Source organism: Lucilia cuprina, chromosome 5 (genome assembly GCF_022045245.1).
Source record: "Lucilia cuprina isolate Lc7/37 chromosome 5, ASM2204524v1, whole genome shotgun sequence".
NCBI lineage: Eukaryota > Metazoa > Arthropoda > Insecta > Diptera > Calliphoridae > Lucilia > Lucilia cuprina.
The window spans coordinates 10303299-10327354 of record NC_060953.1 but is presented as its reverse complement, the minus strand read 5'-3'; the positions used below and the strand labels follow the sequence as shown (position 1 = coordinate 10327354).

The 24056-nt window shown below is 32.7% G+C and overlaps 3 protein-coding genes across 4 annotated transcripts in view; 2 read left to right on the top strand and 1 right to left on the bottom strand.

Annotated features, from left to right (window-relative positions):
- LOC111685650 (bifunctional 3'-phosphoadenosine 5'-phosphosulfate synthase) overlaps nt 1–1713 on the bottom strand; it is a 16056-nt gene extending 14343 nt beyond the window's left edge. The window contains exon 1 of the mRNA XM_046952177.1: nt 1180–1713. Coding sequence (XP_046808133.1) covers nt 1180–1221 — 42 coding nt within the window. The 5' untranslated portion in view covers nt 1222–1713. The remainder of the gene's footprint in view (nt 1–1179) is intronic.
- Nucleotides 1714–2232: 519 nt separating this feature from the next.
- LOC111685651 (mediator of RNA polymerase II transcription subunit 12) lies at nt 2233–17154 on the top strand. Of its 2 annotated transcripts, none has more exons than XM_046951374.1 (11): nt 2233–2969; nt 3037–4285; nt 5541–7513; nt 9707–10959; nt 13136–13323; nt 13415–13610; nt 13681–13989; nt 14132–14458; nt 14525–14813; nt 15851–16759; nt 16824–17154. In XM_046951374.1, exons 1-11 carry the CDS (start codon nt 2348–2350, stop codon nt 16979–16981), a joined length of 7473 nt encoding a protein of 2490 aa, XP_046807330.1. In that variant the 5' UTR covers nt 2233–2347; the 3' UTR covers nt 16982–17154. The 2 variants fall into 2 exon arrangements, with proteins under 2 accessions (XP_046807330.1, XP_023303682.2); XM_023447914.2 differs by having other exon boundaries at nt 14111–14458; nt 16824–17153.
- A 5738-nt stretch (nt 17155–22892) lies between these two features.
- LOC111685649 (delta-1-pyrroline-5-carboxylate dehydrogenase, mitochondrial) overlaps nt 22893–24056 on the top strand; it is a 28177-nt gene continuing 27013 nt past the window's right edge. Inside the window, exon 1 of the mRNA XM_023447909.2 lies at nt 22893–23046. The gene's annotated coding sequence lies outside the window, so the exon portion shown is untranslated. The remainder of the gene's footprint in view (nt 23047–24056) is intronic.

Genomic DNA, 24056 nt, shown 5'->3' with positions numbered 1-24056 from the left:
CTATCTATCTATCTATCTATCTATCTATCTATCTATCTATCTATCTATCTATCTATCTATCTATCTATCTATATCTATCTAGCTTTATATCTATCTATCTAGCTTTATATCTATCTATCTAGCTTTATATCTATCTATAGTATCAATCCAATCGATATTTTTTATATAACCGCAAAATGTTTTTCAATAAAAAAGTAAACATTTTAAACATAAAAATTTTGCCAATGAACAAAAAAAAAAGCTGAGTCTTGCTATAAATTTTCGAGGGAAAATATTAGGTAAGGTTACGCTACAATTTAATGATAAAATTTTATAAATGAAAAATAATGTTGTTGAATTATTTGAATTTCTTATACCTCCAGAAAAAAGTTTGATTAGGAATTGTTAGATATCTTATAAATACAGTTGTCCAAATAAAATTTTATGATAATTTTTAAAGCCAGCTTAATGTTTATATTTAAATATTTACCAATAATACAAGTTTTTATAAATTTGTCAAATATTTTATAAAAAAAAAATCACAAAAATTATGCCAGTCATCATCACGTTCTAAGTTTAAATGACATACTTCAATTGTAGTTAACACTGAAGGTTAAACAAAACATAATTATTGAACAACACAATAACAAAATAAATTAATTTTCTATAAAGATTAAGATTTTTTTTGCAAAATTCTATGTTTTATACATATATAAGAGATAAGCAAGTAAATATGTTTTGGTATAAGTTTTAATAATTAAAAAAAAACAAAAGATAAGCTAAAATTTAGAAAAAAAATTATCAAAAATTTGGTATATAAAAGTTGAGAATGTTTAACAAAAAGTTATTTATTTAATAAAACTACACAGAAACTAAAGACTACGCGGCAGAAAAAATAAATGCAAAATGTAACGTTATTTGAAGTGACGTTAAAAAGAAAAACCTAATGTAAACAAAGTAAGACAACAACAAACAAACAGGACAAATACCTATAAAAAAAGAGAGGGGAAGATGTAAAGAGACAGACAGATAACAGAAAAAATTAGGTCAACAGCTGTTTAATAAAGAGAAAACTAATATTTTAATTGATTGAACAAAAAAATCGTATAATTAGATCTTTGAAATGTATAAAATTTCAATATTCAATAATTAATTATATATTTTTATATTATTGTTGTTACTTTTTATTTAACCACTTACCGTTTTTTGTCTTTTTTTACTACTTTCTGGAGCATCACACATTTTTCCACAAAAAAGTTTTCTAATCAGATTCTCTTTAGTTTTTTTTTTCACTTAAAATTGTTGTTGCTAATTGTGGCACGTTTAACAAATACAAAAAAAAAACACCTTAAAATAATCTTCTTTGTTGCTAACAACTTCGTCAAAGACTTTATTAATACTAATAATACAAAAGTTGATTATTTGTTAATTTAGTTATAGTTTGTATGTATTAAAAATTATTAAAACACAAGAGTACGCAAATTTTCTTAAACATATGTTGGCATTCCTTTGTTGTTGTTGTATTTCTTTTTTTTACACTGCCTCTACAACGAATTTACACCTTTTCTTTTTGCCTTTTTAATAGCTAATTTATAAAATTTTTTGTTGTTTTTCTTATTAATTATTTTATGAAAAACTATTATTATTATTTTACTTTATTATATACACAATTTTTAATTGATAATTTACATTAAATTAAGGTTTTTAACTAAATTCTAATCAAGTTCGTGTAAAAACTGTGATTTTTTCACACTCTCTTTCTCGTGTTAGCAGAGTCCAACGTCGACAAATTTTAATTGCGGCGTACATTAGAAATGTTAACGGCGGTTTTTTGTTTTTTTTGTTTAAATGAGTATATATATAACACAAATCAGGAGAAATACACCTAGAACTCTATCGAGCCTGGGAATAGAATCCACCATCTCAGGTTTATCAGACTAGAATACTTACCTTCCTGAGGCCACAGAAGTTTTCTGTTATTTAAGTAAAGTTTTTATGAAAATCACGCGCCTAGTAATATAATAAAAATGGAGTGAAAAAGTTTAAGCCGCAAAATATATAATCGCATGGTATGTCAAGCCTTCAATGGATTTTGATTCGATGTTATCTGTGGTGCCAATGGTTGACGCTGCCGATGCTTCAAACAGAACTTCTTCTGTTTAAATTTCTCCGTGTAAAAACGGCCTGTCATTGTAACAACCATCTGGCAGCATTGTTCAAAAATTATTCTCAAACAATTGTTTTGCATTTTTTTCTTCAGTCGTTTGCTCTCTTTTCTTTTTTGATAATTTTATTGTGAAAAAGTTGTAAATTTGTGTAAAAATATAAGAAAACTAAGCTGTAAAAATACTAAAACACCATAAGCACAATGCTTTCCTTGCTACAGGAAAAGCGACCTTTAAAAAGGGCACGTTTGGGTCCACCCGATGTCTATCCACAGGAGGCCAAACAACGGGAAGATGAATTGACACCATCCAATGTCAAACATGGATTTGCCACAATGCCACCGCTGGCCGATGAATTCGGCACAGCTCATACCTCCAATGTGAACGCGAGTAAAGTTGCATCATTTTTCAATGCGATTTTGGCGAAAAAGGAAGAGTTGATGACCGTGCAGGATACGGTGCGTAAAAAGCAACAAATCAATTGTAAAGATAATTTTTGGCCGGTATCGCCGCGTACCAAGGGTGCTTTGGATGCCTGGTTTAAGGATTTGGCTGGCAATAAGCCTTTATTGAGTTTGGCCAAAAAGGCTCCATCTTTCAATAAAAAGGAAGAGATTTTAATTACCCTGTGTGATCATCAGGTTAATATGCAAAGAGCTACTTGGTTTATTAAACTCAGCGCCGCTTATATGGTGAGTGTATCAGAGTCGAAAAATAAGAAGCGAAATTCATTTGATCCGGTGCCGGAGTGGACAAGTAATTTGATAAAATTTATGAAAGATCTACTGCCCAAATTACAGGAATACTATCATTTAAGCGAAAAGTGTGAGTATGATAAGAAAAAGATTTATAACAAAAGTTAATTGAAGAATTATTTCCTCACATTAAAAAGGTACTCCAGCCGAGAAGGCTTTATTAAGTGGTTATGGAGCACCCTGCACACAAAACAATAATCAACAACAGAATACCTCTTCAGCGCATCCTACCAACTCGCTCACCACTGTGCCCCAATCTTTAGCCAGCCCAGTATCCATGTTAAGTCCCCACAACAGTCAATCATCATCGGCTAGTGGTTTGGGTTCATTAACTGTGAGTAGTACGCCTGGTGTGGGCAGTTCTAACAGTCAATCTGGTTTACCAGGAGCCAATAATATGCCCGGTTCTGGTTCTTCTATATCGGGTATAGGCTCTAACTTTGAAGACAGTCGTAATGCCTTGAAATATTGGAACTATTGCACGCAATTAAGTAAATATATGCATGAGGAATCACTGTTAGATAGACAGGAATTTCTTAATTGGATTTTGGAACTATTGGACAAAATGCGTACACAAGTTAGCTTTGATGAGTCTTTAAAGAAATTGATTTTAACCTTTGCCCTTCAGTATATGCATGATTTTGTACAATCCGAAAGACTTTGCCGTAAAATGGCCTATATAGTAGCTAAAAAATTAGCTAATCTATTGAATAATGTTATTGAACAACAGCCAAACAATAAACAAATGCTACCGGCAGGTATCACACTCATGGATATTGATGAAGACAACGACAAGAAAAAGTTCAACTTGGATCCCTATGAAAGCGCCATTAACGAATATCTAAATTGCCCACATCATCGAGATATTATATTGTATTTAAGTACTATTCTACAAATTATAACCATTGAATGTCCCACTGCCATGGTTTGGTGTGGCATAGGTGAGAATCGTATACCAGCCGCTTTGTGTGGTAGTCCTTTAGATCATCTACCCATAGCACCTTCCGCTTTACCCATGCCCTCTAAGTGTACCCTAACTAATGCTGAAGTTCGTCGCCAACTAAGATGTACAGAGGCTGAAATTGTTTTACGCTCTAAACATGCTGAAAATCGTTGGTTTGCTGAAAAATGGCAAAATGCTAATAAGAATTCTTATACACATGTCTTATCGATACTGGATCATTTGGATACACATTGTTTTGATTTAATGGATCAAACAAATTCAATAGATTCTTTATATGCTAGTATATTTCAACCGTTTGTTAGTGTACGCCGTGAAATGGGTGCTAATGGTGAAATGAAAGAAATAAGACAAGAATATGATGCCAATACAGTGGATGGTACAACAGTGAAAATTTTATGTGAATGGGCTGTATCGAGTCAGAGGTAAGTTTACATAAATATCAACAAGTATCAAATTGGTTAGATTTTCCATAAAAAAATTTGCATTTGAACATTTTTCAATAGAAATTAAGTTGTATTGGTTAGTTTTTTATATAATAATGTCCGTATTGTCCAATTTTGTATGACCAAGTATTTGCATTGAACAATTTTCTATATAAAAGTATTAGCATTGAACAATTTTTAATAAAAAATGTTTGCATTGGATAGTTTTCAATAGAAATGAAGTTGCATTGACCAGTATTTTATAGAATAATGTATGCATTGGCCAATTTTATATGAAAATGTGTTTGCATTGAATAGTTTTCTATATAAAAGTATTAGCATTGAACAATTTTCAATACAAATGAAATAGCATTGACCAGTATTTTATAGAATAATGTATGCATTGGCCAATTTTATATGAAAATGTGTTTGCATTGAACAATTTTTTATATAAAAGTATTAGCATTGAACAATTTTCAATAAAAAATGTTTTCATTGGAAAATTTTCAATAGAAAAGAAGTTGCATTGACCAGCATTTTATAGAATAATATCTGTATTGAACAGTTTTCACATAAAAAGTGTTTGCATTGGACAGTTTTCAATAGAAATTAAGTTGCATTGGCCAGTATTTTATAGAATAATATCTGCATTGAACAGTTTTTACATAAAAAGTGTGTGCATTGGACAGTTTTCAATAGAAATGACGCTGCATTGGCCAGTATTTTATAAAATAATATCTGCATTGGACAATTTTTCCAAAAAAGTGTTTGCATTGGACATTTTTTATAGAAAAGTATCAGCATTGAAAAATTGTTTATGAACAGTATGTGCATTGAACAGTTATCAATAGAAATGAAGTTGCATTGGTCAGTTTTTTTATAGAATAATTTCAGCATTGACCAATTGTATATGATAATGTGTTTGCATTGAGCCATTTTCTTTATAAAAGTATCAGCATTGAACAATTTTCCCATAAAAAGTGTTTGCATTGGACAGTTTTCAATAGAAATGAAGTTGCATTGGCCAGTATTTTATAGAATAATATCTGCATTGAACAGTTTTCCCATAAAAAGTGTTTGCATTGGACAGTTTTCAATAGAAATGAAGTTGCATTGGCCAGTTTTTTATAGAATAATATCTGCATTGAACAGTTTTTCCATAAAAAGTGTTTCCATTGGACAGTTTTCAATAGAAAATTGTGTGCATTGGACATTTTTTCTTAAATATAACATTTCCTTTTTCCATTTTTTCCAGATGGGGTGAACATCGTGCCATTGTGGTGGCCATATTACTAGATAAACGTCAAATAGAGGTTACAACACCCTCAGCCGAAGACAATAACAATGGTTTGAGTAGTGGTAACAATCCAAATGATGACAAAGATTCTATAGCTTCGGGTGCTGGCCTCATTGGTGGTCTACCCGTTTTTCAATCGGTTCTTATGAATTTTCTTGATCATGATGCTCCTATACTTGATGAAAATGGTAGTTTAGCTAATCGTACACAATTTACAAATCTAGTACATCTATTTAGTGCTTTAATACGACATGATGTATTCTCACATAATGCCTATATGCATACGTTAATATCACGTGGTGATCTTTTAGAAGGAGCCACAACAACAGCAGCAACAACAACAACAACAAGCACAACAAGTGTTGGCAATAGTTTGAATAATAAAAATAGTAATATGGCGGTTGTGGGTAATAGTGTTACGGGACCAGTATCAAATAAACCAGTATCTCCTGCTGTAAATCATGGTTTTGATGATGAATTTGGTGCAGGATTAGATTTTAAACATAATGAATTTGATGATTCCAATGTTGATGATGATTTGGATAAACTATTGCAGAATATCAAAGAAAAAGGACAAGCTGAAGCACCCGATAGCCCTAAGATACCAGATCATAATAATAGTGCCGGTTGTAATGAAACTAATTCTTCCATTTCAAGACACTATATATATACTAAACATTTTCCCATACCACAAGATGATCCCTCTATGATCTATAGCAGTGAATCGAATCAACGTTATATATTACTATTCGGAGTGGGTAAGGAACGTGACGAAAAGAAACATGCTGTTAAGAAAATGTCAAAGGAAATTTGTAAATTATTTACTAAAAAATTTAGTATTGATGTGGCCGAAGGTGGTAAAGTGAAAAAACATTCACGTAATGAATTCAATTTCGAGAATACCACTAGTAAATGTCAAAATATGGCTTATTTTGATCAACACGTTGTAACTTCTCAGTGTGCGGCTACAGTTTTGGAACAATTAAATGGTTTTGCTGTAGGCAATAATAACTATTTGCCCGTGCAGGAACATGTAGCCTTTTTATTTGATTTAATGGAAATGGCTTTAAATATACACAGTCTACTGGAGTTGTGTGATCAAATACTAAAAGAATTGCCAGAAGTGGAAAATCAATTACAGGCTAAAAAATCAAATATGGTTAGAAGTTATACCACTTCTTTGGGTCTCTATATAGTGGGTATATTAAGAAGATATCATAGCTGTTTATTACTATCACCCGAACAAACTGTATCAGTGTTTGAGGGTTTATGTCGCATTATCAAACATGTCAACAATCCTTGTGAATGCAGTTCAGCTGAACGTTGTATTTTAGCTTATCTTAGTGATCTATATGAAACTTGCCTAATCTTACGTTCCAAAGATCAAGAACCAGAATTTTTTCCACAAATGTCTCATATAAAAAAGTTCAAAGATATCTTTAATCAACCCGAACAATTGGGTATGGTACCACAATCTTATAATCCACAATTTATGCAAGATTTTTTATCATCTCCCAAACGTGGTGGAAAAATAGATTCTTTATGGTTAAGACAATTGCATGAATCTCCTGCCAATATCTATAGTTTTGTATCGAATGTTATATTTGCTGTTTGTCATGAAACAGATAATGATCGTTTAAATGATATTGCTATTGCCTGTGCCGAACTAACGGCCGGTTGTAATTCACTTTCAGAAGAATGGATTGCTGCTTTACAAAGTATTTGTCATGCTATGAAAAAGACACGTTATCCACATTTATGTCAAATCGATATACAAAATAGTAAAATACACAATTCATTGGCTGTTTTTATTTGTATATTAGTGGCTCGTCATTGTTTCTCTTTGGCTGATTTTGTTATGAAAATAGCTTTACCTACGTTGGCCAATGCTTATCCAGTGGGTGGTGAGATAACAACAGATGCAGAATCGGGTAAGTAATTAAGAAATTTCTTTAATATTCTATACAAAAAAAAAATAAGTTTTCTATAGGAAAATGTGTCAGCATTGTTCAGTTTACTATAGAAAAGTGCCTACGTTAAATAGTTTTCTATAGAAAAATGTCTAGAATGGACAGTTTTCTATAGAAATGTTTCTAGAATGGGCAGTATTCTATAGAAAAGTTTCTAGAATGTACAGGTTTCTATAGAAAAGTAGTCTAGAATGGACAGTTTTCTATGGAAAAGTGTCAACATTGAACACTTTTGTATAGAAAAGTGTTTGCATTGGAGTTTTTTCAATGAGAGAGCTTCTGCATTGAAAATTTTTCAAGGAAAAATTGTATGCATTGGACTGTTTTCTATAAAATAGTGTTTGCATTGACAAATTTGTATTGAAAACTGGTTTAATTGTACAGTTTTTTTAGGAAATTTACTGCATTTGACAGTTTTCTTTGAAAAAGTGTCAGCATTGTTCAGTCTCCTAAAGAGAAGTGTTTGCATTACACAGTTTTCTACAGAAAAGTGCCAGAATTAAACAGTTTTCTATGTAGAAGTATCTGCATTTGACCGGTTTCTATGAAAAAGTGTCTGCGATGATCCGATTTCTATGTAAAAGTATCAGCATTGGTCAGTTTCCAATAGAAAAGTGTCTTCATTGAACAATATTATATGGAAAAGTGTTAGCATTGGAGAGTTTCCTATGTAGAAGTGTCTGCATTGGTCAGTTTTCTATAGAGATGTGTCAGCATTGGACAGTTTTCAATGGAAAAGTATCTGCATTGGTCCGTTTCCCATATAAAAGTTTCAGCATTGGTCAGTTTCCAATAGAAAAGAGTCTTCATTAAACAATTTTATATGGAAAAGTGTCAGCATTGGAGAGTTTTCTATGTAGAAGTGTTTGAATTGGTCAGTTTTCTATAGGTATGTGTCAGCATTGGACACTTTTCTATGGAAAAGTGTTTGCATTGTCAGTTTTCTATAGAAATGTGTCAGCATTGGACATTTTTCTATGGAAAAGGGTCTGCATTAGTCCGTTTCCTATATAAAAGTTTCAGCATTGCTCAGTTTCCAATAAAAAAGTGTCTTCATTGAACAATTTTATAATGAAAAGTGTCAGCATTGGAAAGTTTTCTAAGTAGAAGTGTTTGAATTGGTCAGTTTTCTATAGAAATGTGTCAGCATTGGACAGTTTTCTATTGAAAAGTGTTTGCATTGGTCAGTTTTCTATAGAAATGTGTCAGCATTGGACAGTTTTCTATGGAAAAGAGTCTACATTGGTCCGTTTCCTATATAAATGTTTCAGTATTGGTTAGTTTCCAATAGAAATGTGTCTTCATTGAACAATATTATATGGAAAAGTGTCAGCATTGGAGAGTTTTCTATGTAGAAGTGTCTGCATTGGTCAGTTTTCTATAGAAATGTGTCAGCATTGGACAGTTTTCTATGGAAAAGTATCAGCATTGAGAAGTTTTCAAGAAGTGTTTGCATTGGAAAGTTTTCTATGAAAAAGTGTTTGCATTGAAAAGTTTTCTGTGAAAAAGTTTGGGCATTGGAAAGTTTTCTATGAAAAAGTGTTTGCATTGGAAAGTGTTCTATGAAAAAGTGTTTGCATTGGAAAGTTTTCTATGAAAAAGTGTTTGCACTGGAAGGTTTTTTATGAAAAAGTGTTTACATTGGAAAGTTTTCTATGAAAAAGTGTTTGCATTGGAAAGTTTTCTATGAATAAGTGTTTGCATTGGAAAGTTTTCTATGGAAAAGTGTTTGCATTGGAAAGTTTTCTATGAAAAATGTGTTTGCATTGTATAGTTTTCTATGAAAAAGTGTTTGCATTGAAAAGTTTTCTATGAAAAAGTGTTTGCATTGGAAGGTTTTCTATGAAAAATTGGGGGCATTGGAAAGTTTTCTATAAAAAAGTGTGGGCATTGGAATGTTTTCTATGAAAAGGTGGGGGCATTGGAAAGTTTTCTCTAGAAAAGTATTTGTATTGGAAAGTTTTCTTTACAAAAGTGTCTGCATTGAACAGTTTTTATTAAAAAAAAAATATATATACATTGAATAGTTTTCTAAGAAGAGATGAAAGCATTGATTAAATTTTTATAGATAATTTTAAGCATTGACCAGATTCCTTGACCAGATTTTATTTCATAATTTTAATTGATTTATCCTTTTTTTGCAATTTTTTCCAGGAGCACGTTTAACTTGTCATTTGGTTTTAAAACTTTTCAAAACCATAGAAATACCCCAACCGGGCATGTATTCTGTTAGTACCTCCCCCAATCCACTCAATGCCGTTAGCAGTTCTTCCAACATTAAACTCAGTTGTGATCGTCATTTACTAATAGCTGCCCATAAGAATATACCACTAGAAGCGGTATTGGCAGTGCTAAAAGCCATTTTAATAGTGGTAGATACTACTGCCTTAAAAACACCCACCATGACGGGTAACACTTCGACGGGAGCTTTTGGAAGTGGTGGCAAACGTGGCAGCGGTTTTAATACGCCAGTACATCCGGGCAGTACGCCAAAGAGTAATGATCGTCCTGTTGATATAAGCCAAATATTGGGTACCAGTGACTTGACAAGTTTAACGGGTGATCATGATCATGATATGTCACAACCTTTATCGACCACACCTTTAAATCCTTCGGTCTCGGGCTCGGGTGAGCAAATATCACTGTTAGAGTTTGCCCAACATGTTCTCAAGCAGATATGTGCTCAGGAACATGTACTGGAAAGATGTCTAAAGAATGCCGATAAATTGTGTGACATGATTATCGACGATATGTTAACGCCCAAACAGTCACAGTCTATATTGCATATGATTTGTTATTCAGAAGCTGAATATAGTATCATATCGGAAATGGATCAAAAATCAATGATTGTTAGAATTCTAGAGAATTTAGGTCAATGGACTTTACGCATATCATGGTTAGATTTGCAATTAATGCACAAACAAAGCATGAACAATGGCACTGAATTGACTGCTTGGTTGGATACGGTCGCTCGTGCTGCCATTGATGTTTTTCTTATGGAAGAAGTTTTAATGCCTAATGGTGGTAAGGCAGAACATAGACCTAAACCTTCGACTTGGCTGGTGGCACCTTTAGTCTCTAAATTGACACCTGCTGTGCAGGGTCGTATCTTGAGAGTGGCCGGCCAAGTGCTGGAGAGTATGAATTATTTTTCTAAAACTTCCAAAGCCGACAATAACAGTTCATGCAGTGGTGATGAACGGGAAAAGAGTAATAGTTGTGGCAGTGCCAGCAGTAGTTATAGTAATGGTTCCAATAGTGGTACACGTAATAAAAAGATGCCTTTAAATTATCAACCATTTTTGGGTTTGATATTGACATGTTTGAAAGGTCAAGATGAGTATAAGGAAAATCTATTGGTCTCATTATATTCACAACTATCGCAATGTTTGCAATCTTATGCTGAGGTAAGTAAAAATAATTTTCGATTTAAAAGTATCAAAATAGTAAAGTTTTTGCAGAAGGGTGACTGAATTAAGCAGTTTTTTATAAGAAAGTAATTGCATTGGACGGGTTTTCAAAGAAATGTGTTGGTGCATTGCACAATTTATTACGAAAAACTGCTTGCATTGGACAATTTTCTATGGAAAAGTGTCTGCATTGACCAGTTTTCGAAAGAAAAGTTACTGCATTGGCCACTTTTCTATGAAAAACTGTTTGCATTGGATAATTTTTTATAGAAAATTGTGTTTGCATTGATCAGCTTTCTATACAAAAGTGTGTGCATTGTACAGTTTTATATAGAAAGGCTTCAGCATTGACTAGTTTTCGAAAGAAAAGTGACTACATTGGTTACTTTTCTATGGAAAACTGTTTGCATTAGACAATTTTTTATAGAAAAGTGTCTGCATTCAATAGTTTTGTATAGAAAAGAGTGTGCATTGTGCAGTTTTGTATAGAAAAGTGTGTGCATTGTGCAGTTTTGTATAGAAAGGCTTGAGCATTGACCCGTTTTCGAAATAAAAGTGACTGCATTGGATAGTTTTCTATAGAAAAGTGAGCGCATTGTACAGTTTTATATTGGAAGGTTTCAGCATTGACTTTTAATTCTGTGGAAAATTGTTCGCAATGAACATCTCTTTATAGAAAAGTGTCTGCATTGAATAGCTTTCTATAGAAAAGCTTTTGCATTGACCAGTTTTTGAAAGAATAGTGACTGCATTGACTACTTTACGTTGGAAAACTGGTTGTATTAGTGACTTTTTATGGTAAACTGTTTGCATTGGACAATTTTTTATAGAAAAGTGTCTGCATTGTATATTTTTCTATAGAAAAGTGTGTGCATTGTATAGTTTTATATAAAAAGGCTTCAGCATTGACCAGTTTTCGAAAGAAAAGTGAATGCATTGGCCAATTTTGTATGGAAAACTGTTTGCATTGGACAATTTTTTCTAGAAATGTGTCTTCATTGGATAGATTTCTATAGAAAAGTGTCTGCAATGGATAGTTTTATATAGAAAGGCTTTAGCATTGACCAGTTTTTGAAAGAAAAGTGACTGCATTGGCCACTTTTCTATGAAAAACTGTTTGCATTGGACAATTTTTTATAGAAAAGTGTTTGCATTGAATAGCTTTCTATAGAAAAGTGTGCGCATTGTACAGTTTTATATAGAAAAGCATCAGCATTGACTAGTTTTTGAAAGAAAAGTTACTGCATTGGTCACTTTTCTATAGAAAACTGTTTGCATTGGACATTTCTTTATAGAAAAGTGTTTGCATTGAATAGCTTTCTATAGAAAATCTTCAGCATTGAACAGGTTTTGAAAGAAACGTGACTGCATTGGCCACTTTACTATGGAAAACTATTTGCATTGGCCACTTTTCTATGGAAAACTGTTTGCATTGGACAATTTTTTCTAGAAATGTGTCAGCATTGGATAGCTTTCTATAAAAAAGTGTGTGCATTGTATAGTTTTGTATAGAAAGGCCTCAGCATTGACCAGTTTTCGAAAGAAAAGTGACTGCATTGGCCACTTTTCTATGGAAAAATGTTTGTATTGGACAATTTTTTATAGAAAAGTGTTTGCATTGAATAGCTTTCTATAGAAAAGCTTCAGCATTGACCAGTTTTTGAAAGAAAAGTGACTGCATTGGCCACTTTACTATGGAAAACTATTTGCATTGGCCACTTTTCTATGGAAAATTGTTTGCATTGGACAATTTTTTATAGAAATGTGTCAGCATTGGATAACTTTCGAATGAAATGTGATTGTATTGTTCACTTTTCTATGGAAAACTTTTCTATAGAAAAGTGTCTGCATTGAATAGTTTTATATAGAAAAGCTTTAGCATTGACCAGTTTTTGAAATAAAAGTGACAGCATTGGCCACCTTTTCCAAAGAAAAGTGACTGCATTGACCACTTTTCCTTGAAAAACTGTTTGCATTGGACAATTTTTTCTAGAAAAGTGTTTGCATTGGATAGTTTTATATAGAAAGGCTTTAGCATTGACCAGTTTTCCAAAGAACAGTGACTGCATTGGCCACTTTTCTATGGAAAACTGTTTGCATTGAATAGTTTTTCATAAAGAGGTGTCAGCATTGCTCGATAAATAAAATTATTTGTTTAATTTCTCTATTTAAGTTTGATACCATGGGTGGTGTAGATGATCCTTTGGGACGTGAGGAAATGTTAGATGCTTTACAATTGCGTTTTTCCCTAGTGGGTGGCATGTTTGATTCTATACAAAAAAATGGCACATCAATTACCGATTGGGCCATACTTTTAGCCCAGCTAGTGTGTCAAGGTGTTATAGATTTAAGTACAAATCGGTTAGTATAAAAGCTATAAAAATCAATTGCAAAAAAAAAAATATTTAATTATTCTTTTAATTTCTTTAATTTAATTTAAAAAAAAAACTAGAGAACTTTTCACCACTGTGGTGGATATGTTAACAACTCTAGTACATTCCACATTAGTATCGGATGGTCAGTCGGAACGAGATGAAAAATTCTATTCAAATTTAATGAAAAAATTAAAAAAAGAAATTGGTGAAAAGAATAATGCCTCCATTAAGGTTATACGACAATTACTGCCGCTCTATAAACATCAAACTGAGGTGAGTTTGCGGTAATTAATTTAACAAATTTCTAGAATTTTGAATAATATGTATGTTGTTTATCTTTAAGGTTATTTCTTGTGAACCAGCTGGTGTAGATCAAAAAGGCAATAAAATCAATGATATGGATAAAAAACAATTAAGAATTTCCGACAAACAACGCATTTCTGTGTGGGATATTTTAGAGGGTCACAAAAATCCTGCACCTTTGTCTTGGGTATGGTTTGGTGCTGTTAAACTAGAGCGCAAACCTTTAACCTATGAAGAGGCTCATCGTAATCTGAAATATCACACCCATAGTTTAGTTAAACCTAGCAGTTATTATTATGAACCATTACCCTTACCGCCGGAAGAAGAACCTGTACCCGAGAAGATAGTGGTATTGTATTCGTTTTTCACTTTGTTTTTTATTCAACGATTCTTCTTTTATTTGTTTTTATTGTTTTTTTTTAATTTTGTTTTATTTTCTTTTTTTAAACTTGTTGTGGTCCTCAAAAAAGACACCTACACCTTTCTTGCAGAAGGATGAAATGAAGGCTGACACTCCTTCCTCGGTTGATCAATCTCCCAGTGCTGTGGTTAGTGGCCGAGGTCGTAAAGGCACCACACGCAAACGTAAACCTAAAAATCCTAAAACGCCACCGGTAAATACTCAACAACAGCCTCCCTTAGCGGGACAACAAACTCAACCGGGTGCTCAACAGGCAGCAAATCAACAACAGCAGCCTCAACAGCAACAACTGGGTCAACAAACACAACAGCAACAACAAGTAACGCAGCAACAGCAACAGCTTAATCCTCAACAACAAATGGGTCAAATGCAAATGAATATGCAAATGGGTTCTAATGTAAAAATTCACTCAAATTTTCGTACATTTCAATTCTCTTAATAAATTTTCTAAAAAAAATTTCAGGTTAACATGCAACAATTTAATCCAAATCAAATGATGCAACAAAATCCCAATGCCATGATGCAACAACAACAAATGCAGGGAGTACCCGGCAATATGCAACAGCAAATGAATGTTGGAAATCCACAACAGAATCAACAAATGAATTTCATGGGCCCGGGTGGTACTCAAGCTATGCAACAGGGTGGTATGAATCCTCAACAACAACAATGGCAAGGACAAAATCAATTCCATCCCATGCAACAGCAACAACCACAACAGCAATTCTATCAGCAACAACAGGGTATGCAAAGTAAGTTTTCGTTTTCTATAGAAAAATTTTTGCTTTTTAATCGTTGTCTATAGAAAAGTCTTGATATTAGACAGTTTTCTATGGAAAAGTGTTTTGTATTGGACAGTTTTCTATAGAAAAGTGTTTGCGTTGAACAGTTTTCTGCATAAAATTATTTGCGTTGAACAGTTTTTTATATAAAGGAGTTTGCATTGAACAGTTTTCAAATGAAAAGTGTTAGCATTGAACATTTTAGTATAGAAAAGTGTTTGCATTGAACAATTTTCTATATAAAAGTGTTTGCATTGAACAGTTTTCTAAAGAAAAGTGTTAGCATTGAACAATTTTCTGTATAATAGAGTTTCCATTGAACAGTTTTCTAAAGAAAAGTTCAATGCAACAGTTTTCTATATAAAAGTGTTTGCAGTGTTTGCATTGAACAGTTTTTTATATAAAAGTGTTTGCATTGAACAGTTTTCTAAAGAAAAGTGTTTGCATTGTACAGTTTTTTAAAGAAAAGTGCTTGCATTGAACAGTTTTCTAAAGAAATTGTTTGCATTGAACAGTTTCCAAAGAAAAGTGTTTGCATTGAACAGTTTTCTATATAAAAGTGTTTGCAGTGTTTGCATTGAAGAGTTTTCTAAAGAAAAGTGTTTGCATTGAACAGTTTTTTAAATAAAAGTGTTTGCATTGAACAGTTTTCTAAAGAAAATTGTTTGCATTGAACAGTTTTCTAAAGAAATTGTTTGCATTGAACAGTTTTCTAAAGAAAAGTGTTTGCATTGAACTGTTTTTAAAGAAAAGTGTTTGCATTGAACAGTTTTCTAAAAAAAAGTATTTGCATTGAACAGTTTTCTACAGAAAAGTGTTTGCATTGAACAGTTTCCTAAAGAAAATTGTTTACATTGAACAGTTTTCTAAAGAAAATTGTTTGCATTGAACAGTTTTCTAAAGAAAAGTGTTTGCATTGAATAGTTTTCTGTATAAAAGTTTTTGCATTGAACAGTTTTTTACAATTTTCTATTGATCTGTTCTAACTTCAAATTTTCCCATTCCAGTGAATCGTCCTCAAATCAACAACTCCAAACAGGCTCTACACAATATGCTGCGCCAGCGGCAACCTACTTTCAATCAAAACAATCCTTCCTTTAATCCCATGCAACAGCAGCAACATCGTCAAGGTCAGGGTATGCAACCGCAACAACAACCGGGTGCCATTAATACAGTACAACAGCAGCAACAATTGCAACAACAGCAATTCGGACGTACTGGTATGAGAACTATGGCACCCAATCAAATGGCGGGAGTGGCTCCCAATCAAATGGCACCCAATATGAATGCAGTGGCTATGGCCGGACAAGGCATGGGTGCACAAAATCCCATGATGCAACAACAAATGTCAACGCAAGGCATGAATCCACAGGCAACTGCACAAATGGGTATGAATCAAAGTGGCAATATGATGGGAACGGGTAATGCCAACAATCCGAATGCCATGATGTCTGGACAAAGTAATACGGGTATGGTAAATGCGGGAGCAATGATGCAACAGAATGTGGGAGTGGCGGGTGTTGGCAATGCTAATGTTAATCAGGGCATGGTAAATGCGACGGGACCAGGGCAATTTCAAAATTTCAATCAATACCAACAGGGTATGAATCAAACGGGTGGACCGAATCAACAGGCTAATCTAATGGGTGGTTTTAATCAAATGAATCAACGCAGTAATCCGGCAGAGTTTATGGCTCAACAGCAAAGAGGACCGGGTGGTCCTATGGCAGGCAATAGAGGTCAGTATATGAATCAAACACCCAACGTTACCATGAACAATATGATGGGTCAGGGTGCGGTGCCGCCTTATCAGCGACAACAGTCTACGGGTGGTAAACCAGGTGTACAACAGCAACAATTCCAACAGCAGCAGCAGCAACAACAGCGTATGCAACATCAAATGATGCAAATGCAAGGTAGGAAGAACTGGTATTTGAAAAAATTAAAATAAATTTCTTACATAACATAACTTTTTCTTAGGCATGGGACCACAGAGTAATGCTGCCGGTGGTATGGGTCAAGCTCAAAACCAGGCCCAACAACAAAATCCCAATTTAGTGGCTCAACTACAACGTCAAATGCCCAATCAACCCAATATGATGGGCCAGCAATACCAACATCAACCACCGCCTTATTAGGCTAACATTAAACAACACAAACCCTCACACTTCCCTTACCTCCCCCCTCATAAATAATTTTTTATTTTAAACACAACAAATACAAAAATTGTAATTTAAGTTCACTTATTTAGTTTTTTAGGTTTCAACAAATTTATATAAACACAAGATTTTTTTTTGAGAAAATATTTATACATAGTATTATATAAAAATGTATTTGGATTTATTTAAATAAAAATAAAATAATAAATAGTTGATAAAAAGAAATAGGAAGCTAATACAATGATGATGAAGAAAACAAGAGAAAATGAGTAAATCAAAAGGTTCCTGCAAGAAGGGTTTGTACTGGAGATTATACAAATGAAAGTTGTTAATGGATTTAAGCTCTTAGTGAAGTGGTCAATTGTAGAGATCTTGTTGCCAACATCAGTCAACTTTTAACATAACAATGTAGTTTAAATTGTTTACCAATATCATTAAAACTAACTGTTAGTCTTTTTATCTCTGTAGGTTCATTACACATGATTAGTTATTCGGACTCAATAGAATCCTAACATCATAAAAACCACAACAATGTCATAACATCATAAAAGCCACAACATCAATAAGTTCACAACGACTTTAACTGTAGCATTCAACAGCTAGACGATGACTCTTTATGGTAACATGAGAAGTAGGAACATGTTGCATGTCACATTGTCACTTTCATTCTAGAATGGTCATTAACTCAGCTCGAACTCAATAGAATGATAACATCATAAAAACCACAACATCAATAAGTTAACAACAACTTTAACTGTAACATTCAACATGTTCCAGAAGTAGGAACATGTTGCATGTCACATTGTCACTTTCATACTAGAATGGTCATTAACTCAGCTCGAACTCAATAGAATGATAACATCATAAAAACCACAACATCAATAAGTTAACAACAACTTTAACAGTAACATTCAACGGCTAGACGAAGACTCATTATGGTAACATGGGAAGTAGGAAGACGTTACACGGCACACATTCATACTAGTAAGATCGTTGTCTCAGCTCGATAGCAATTACAGAAACCATATCGCACAAGAAAAAGGATTATCACGAATCAGTTCTTCACACCGGAACGACTCGACGTTCAGGGAACAACAGCGTGGTTTATACACAACATGGTCCAGCATAAAACCTACCGCTCTCAACAAAATGCAGCATCTTCAGTAGAGTTCTTCATACAATTTAAACCAATTTTAACATATCCCTTGACTTCAACACTTAAACATGAAAATGGACTATAAATAGAAATCTGAACAGGATGAAAGTCATAGTGAAATCGGCATCTAACACAGTTCAGCTGTGCTCTCAACAAAATACAGCATCTTCAGTAAAGTTCTTCATACAATTTAAACCAATTTTAACATATCCCTTGACTTCAACACTTAAACATGAAAATGGACTATAAAAAGAACTCTGAACAGGATGAAAGTATTAGTGAAAACTCCACCTAACACAGTTCAGCTGCGTTCTCAGGTCAATTGGACTGTTAAATGTTATGTTGAACTGTTACAACAACAACAGTTCAGCATATAAATTTTAACAAAATTCTGAAGCCGTTCTTAATACATTGATACAGGTATTTATTATTTTAAAACAAAATTTACTTATTTTAAGCTCTAAGCCAGCCGCCTATCCAACTCAAGATTTCATCTTTCTTTTGGTTTGGGGATGGGATGGTAATTTCCCCTTTCCCCTGTCGATCCGCGCCTGTTTTTAATTCAGTACTGATCAATATTTGTTCGAAATATTGGTTGTTAGAAGTTACTAACATTCTGCGTTCCCACGACTTCTGGATCTTAGCTCCGGAACGACTCGATTCTTAATCGACCAAAGATTGTCAACCTAACAACAGCTGTATTAACCAGTTTTTTCCCCAGGGAAGAACATCCAGTTACAGCCAACCTGTTACAACAACATTCTGAAATGAATGGTCGTTCGAAGTTCAAAACATTCAGAACTAAAGATGAACTACAGCTAAATTAACTGCTAAACTAGAATTGAACTTAATAGAACTGAACTAGAAATGAATGAGAACCGAAATAGAATTGAAATGGAACCAAAACTAAACTGAAATATAACTGAACTGAAATCTAACTGAACTAGAACTGAACTAGAACTGAACTAGAACTGAACTAGAACTGAACTAGAACTGAACTAGAACTGAACTAGAACTGAACTAGAACTGAACTAGAACTGAACTAGAACTGAACTAGAACTGAACTAGAACTGAACTAGAACTGAACTAGAACTGAAATAGAACTGAACTAGAACTAAACTAGAACTGAACTAGAACTGAACTAGAGCTAAACTGGAACTAGAACTTAAATAGAACTGAACTGAACTAGAACTGAACTAGAACTGAACTAGAACTGAACTAGAACTGAACTAGAACTGAACTAGAACTGAACTAGAACTGAACTAGAACTGAACTAGAACTGAACTAGAACTGAACTAGAACTGAACTAGAACTGAACTAGAACTGAACTAGAACTGAACTAGAACTGAACTAGAACTGAACTAGAACTGAACTAGAACTGAACTAGAACTGAACTAGAACTGAACTAGAACTGAACTAGAACTGAACTAGAACTGAACTAGAACTGAACAAGAACTGAACAAGAACTGAACTAGAACTGAACTAGAACTGAACTAGAACTGAACTAGATCTGAACTAGAACTGAACTAGAATGGAACTAGAATGGAACTAGAACTGAACTAGAACTGAACTAGAACTGAACTAGAACTGAACTAAATCTGAACTAGAACTGAATTAGAACTGAACTACAACTGAACTAGAACTGAACTAAAACTGAACTAGAACTTAATTAGAACTGAACTACAACTGAACTAGAACTGAACTACTACTGAACTACAACTGAACTAGAATTGAATTAGAACTGAACTAGAACTAAACTAGAACTGAACTAGAACTGAACTAGAACTGAACTAGAACTGAACTAGAACTGAACTAGAACTGAACTAGAACTGAACTAGAACTGAACTAGAGCTGAACTAGAACTGAACTATAACTGAACTAGAACTGAACTAGAACTGAACTAGAACTGAACTAGAACTGAACTAGAACTGAACTACAACTGAACTACAACTGAACTACAACTGAACTTCAACTGAACTAGAACTGAACTAGAACTGAACTAGAACTGAAGTAGAACTGAACTAGAACTGAGCTAGAACTGAACCAGAACTGAACTTGAAATAGAACAAAACTAGAAGTGAACTAGAACTGAACTAAAACTGAACTACATTCTTATTGAAGACCGTTTTTTACCTAAGATTATCGTCTTCAACTAGAACTGATCTACTAAGACTATTGCCTTTTAGTGCTATATACTTATATTCTATCATTTTCATCTCGTATAAGCGACTAAGATCATCTGTAACAAAGTCACTAAATCTTCTAGCAAGAAGAGTTAACTTCTCTTTAAAACCAACAATTTGAAAAAAATACTAATAATAAGCTAAATAAAAATTAGAACACAGTTAGCATTTTTATATCAAAAGAGAAACTTAATTTTAAATTATTGTTCTAATGCATATTATTACCAGTTTAATTTTTGACGTGTGTCCCTGACATTATTATTCTACATTTACCTACGAATACTAAAATTTGCAACTGAGTAATTAATGGCTTTACTGGTTTTGTTTGTTTATCTGAATTTATCACATAATAACACACAGTAATGGGCAATCACAACAAACAAAACCACAAGTTCATTGTTGACAAAAAGGTAAAATTATAATAAAAATATTATAGAATTTTACATAATTTTAATAATAGATGATCTGGTATTAAAATTACACTATAATATTATTGTTAATTAATATTATTAAATTATAGAATATTTTATTTTTTTATATTTTTATTCAATACTTTTACTTTTCATTTCATTGTTGATCATTTAAAAAAAATTACGTGTACTCTTGGGCATGTATTTAAAGGTAAAAAAAGCAAAAGAAAATGTTTATGAGTGGATGATAAACTTGAAGAAAACACCTCTCACTGCTCGATATGTTTTTACCCCACCACTTGATTCTATAGATTTTAACATCTGTATGAACTATATATCGGCATCAGCATCGGTACCAGTGTCAGTACTTTTAGTAGTAAAAACGTAAAAAAGTAAAAAAATAAAAAAGAAAATAATATAAAAAAATACTGTCAAATCAAGTGGTGGTGGATTTTTTCTTCATCATCGGTATGAAAATGTTTTATATTTTACTTATATTCTCATTGTTGTTTTTGCTGTTGTGCTTTTAAATGGATATTAGAGCGCGCGCGTCGTGTACATAGAGAAGAGTAAAAAAGCGGTGTGTCAGTAACATTTATAGTGGTATATAGGAGGGATGATCTAAAAGTATTCTTATGGAGCTTTTATCCAAATTTCTATAAAGACTACTTGGGATAAAAACTATCATCTAAAAAGATCTTCTAGTAAAGTTCAACATCACATCTAATGCAGTCCTTTGTATTCTACTAAAGACCATAATCTTCTACTATGTACGGAAGTCTTATGATTGTGACTTCCGTCTGAACTAGATCTGAACTAGAACTGAACTAGACTAGTACTGAACTAGACTAGTACTGAACTAGACTAGTACTGAACTAGAACTGAACTGGAACTGAACTAGAACTGAACTAGAACTGAACTAGAACTGAACTAGAACTGAACTAGAACTGAACTAGAACTGAACTAGAACTGAACTGAACTAGAACTGAACTAGAACTGAACTAGAACTGAACTAGAACTGAACTAGAACTGAACTAGAACTGAACTAGAACTGAACTAGAACTGAACTAGAACTGAACTAGAACTGAACTAGAACTGAACTAGAACTGAACTAGAACTGAACTAGAACTGAACTAGAACTGAACTAGAACTGAACTAGAACTGAACTAGAACTGAACTAGAACTGAACTAGAACTGAACTAGAACTGAATTAGAATTAAATTAGAACTGAACTAGAACTGAACTAGAACTGAACTAGAACTGAACTAGAACTGAACTAGAACTGAAATAGAACTGAACTAGAACTGAACTAGAACTGAAATAGAACTGATCTAAAACTGAACTAAAACTGAACTAGAAAAGATTTAGAACATATCTAGAACTGAACTAGAACTGAACTAGAACTGAACTAGAACTGAACTAGAACTGAACTAGAACTGAACTAGAACTGAACTAGAACTGAACTAGAACTGAACTAGAACTGAACTAGAACTGAACTAGAACTGAACTAGAACTGAACTAGAACTGAACTAGAACTGAACTAGAACTGAACTAGAACTGAACTAGAACTGAACTAGAACTGAACTATAAATGAACTAGAACTGAACTAGAACTGAACTAGAACTGAACTACAACTGAACTGAACTAGAACTGAACTAGAACTGAACTACAACTGAACTAGAACAGAACTGAACTAGAACTGAACCTAACTGAACTAGAACTGAACTAGAACTGAACTAGAACTAAACTAGAACTGAACTAGAACTGAACTAGAACTGAACTAGAACTGAACTAGAACTGAACTAGAACTGAACTAGAACTGATCTAGAACTGAACTAGAACTGAACTAGAACTGAACTAGATCTGAACTAGAACTGAACTAGAACTGAATTAGAACTGAACTAGAATTGAACTACAACTGAACTGGAACTGATTAAGACTGATTTTTCTTTCAACAAACCCAATTTAAAGTTAGACCTCGTATAATAAATTATATTTTTTAACATTGTTGAGACTAAAAACTGCTGATTTCGACCTGCACAGACACATACACTCACACACAACCAGTCACTCACGAGAATTGAAAGATACAACAAAATAAGTTAAAAAAAGTATATAAAATTCAAACAAAATAGTCTCGATATTCAACTGCAAGAGTTGAATGTGAAACGAAGTGAATGAGTAGTGAGTGAGTGCAGCATATAATAATAAAAAATATATTTATAAAGAAGAAAAATCTATACAATTGGTATTACAAAATAAAAAAGAATTTTTTTTGAAAGCCAAAACAAAAAAGTAAGTGTAAAATATTTAAACAAATGAAAGTTTAATTAGCTAAAATACTTAAATATAAATAGTAACACAAATTAATAATAAAAATTGAAAAAAAAATCGGTGAAAATAAAATTGAGTAGAATATACAAAATTTTCTAATAAGCGCCTGTAAATTGCGTAATAATATTAAAAGGGGTTTTTAGAAGAAGAAAAAAAACAAATAATTTAGCCAACCAGTCAATACTTAATAATAAAAAAGTAAAATTAAATAAAAATACAAAAAAAATTCTAAAAGTGAAACAAGTTTTTTTTGGTTGTTTTCATATAAACATAAAAAAAAGAATTATTTAATTTTATAAATAAAACACATGATCAGGCAAATTTTTTAAGTAATTAAATTAAAAAAAAACTTGAAATTTTACTTTTTTTCTCACAACAACAACAATATTCTCAAGTTAAAGAAAAAATTGATTTTTCCATAAAAATTGTATTTAATACAAAAGGATTGTGTGTTTTCTTGAAATGTCAGTCCTTGTCATATACAATACCGTGCAATACTTACTTTGTCATCATCGGTCACCTCTTTTTGTCATTTATGCAAAATTTTATTTTCCACAAAAAAAAGTATTTTTCCATTCAACATAATAATTCATATATCCATCCTTCACACCCTCCGGTTTAAATTGTTGTTAGTGTTGTTGTTGTTGCTTTTTTTAAATATGTTTGCCAAATTAAAAAAAAAAATTAAGAAAAAAATCACAAATTGTCTGTCTATTCTCAACTAAATAACCTACCAACACATTAACAGTGTGTGTGTGTGCATGTTTATTGAAAAGAAAAACAAACAGTGTAACTAACCATTTAGAATACAGGAAGTTCATTTTTTAAATGTAACTAGAACTGAACAAGAACTGAACTAGAACCAAACTAGAACTGAACTTGAACTGAACTAGAACTGAACTAGAACTGAACTAGAACTGAACTAGAACTGAACTAGAACTGAACTAGAACTGAACTAGAACTGAACTAGA

What these genes read in the sequence shown, in the direction of transcription:
- LOC111685651 (XM_023447914.2), top strand. Translation starts at nt 2,348, where the DNA reads ATGCTTTCCTTGCTACAGGAAAAGCGACCTTTAAAAAGGGCACGTTTG. An exon ending in CTATCATTTAAGCGAAAAGT is followed by an intron (nt 2,970 to 3,036) that starts GTGAGTATGATA and finishes CACATTAAAAAG; the next exon opens with GTACTCCAGCCGAGAAGGCT. An exon ending in TCAAATGATGCAAATGCAAG is followed by an intron (nt 16,760 to 16,823) that starts GTAGGAAGAACT and finishes ACTTTTTCTTAG; the next exon opens with GCATGGGACCACAGAGTAAT.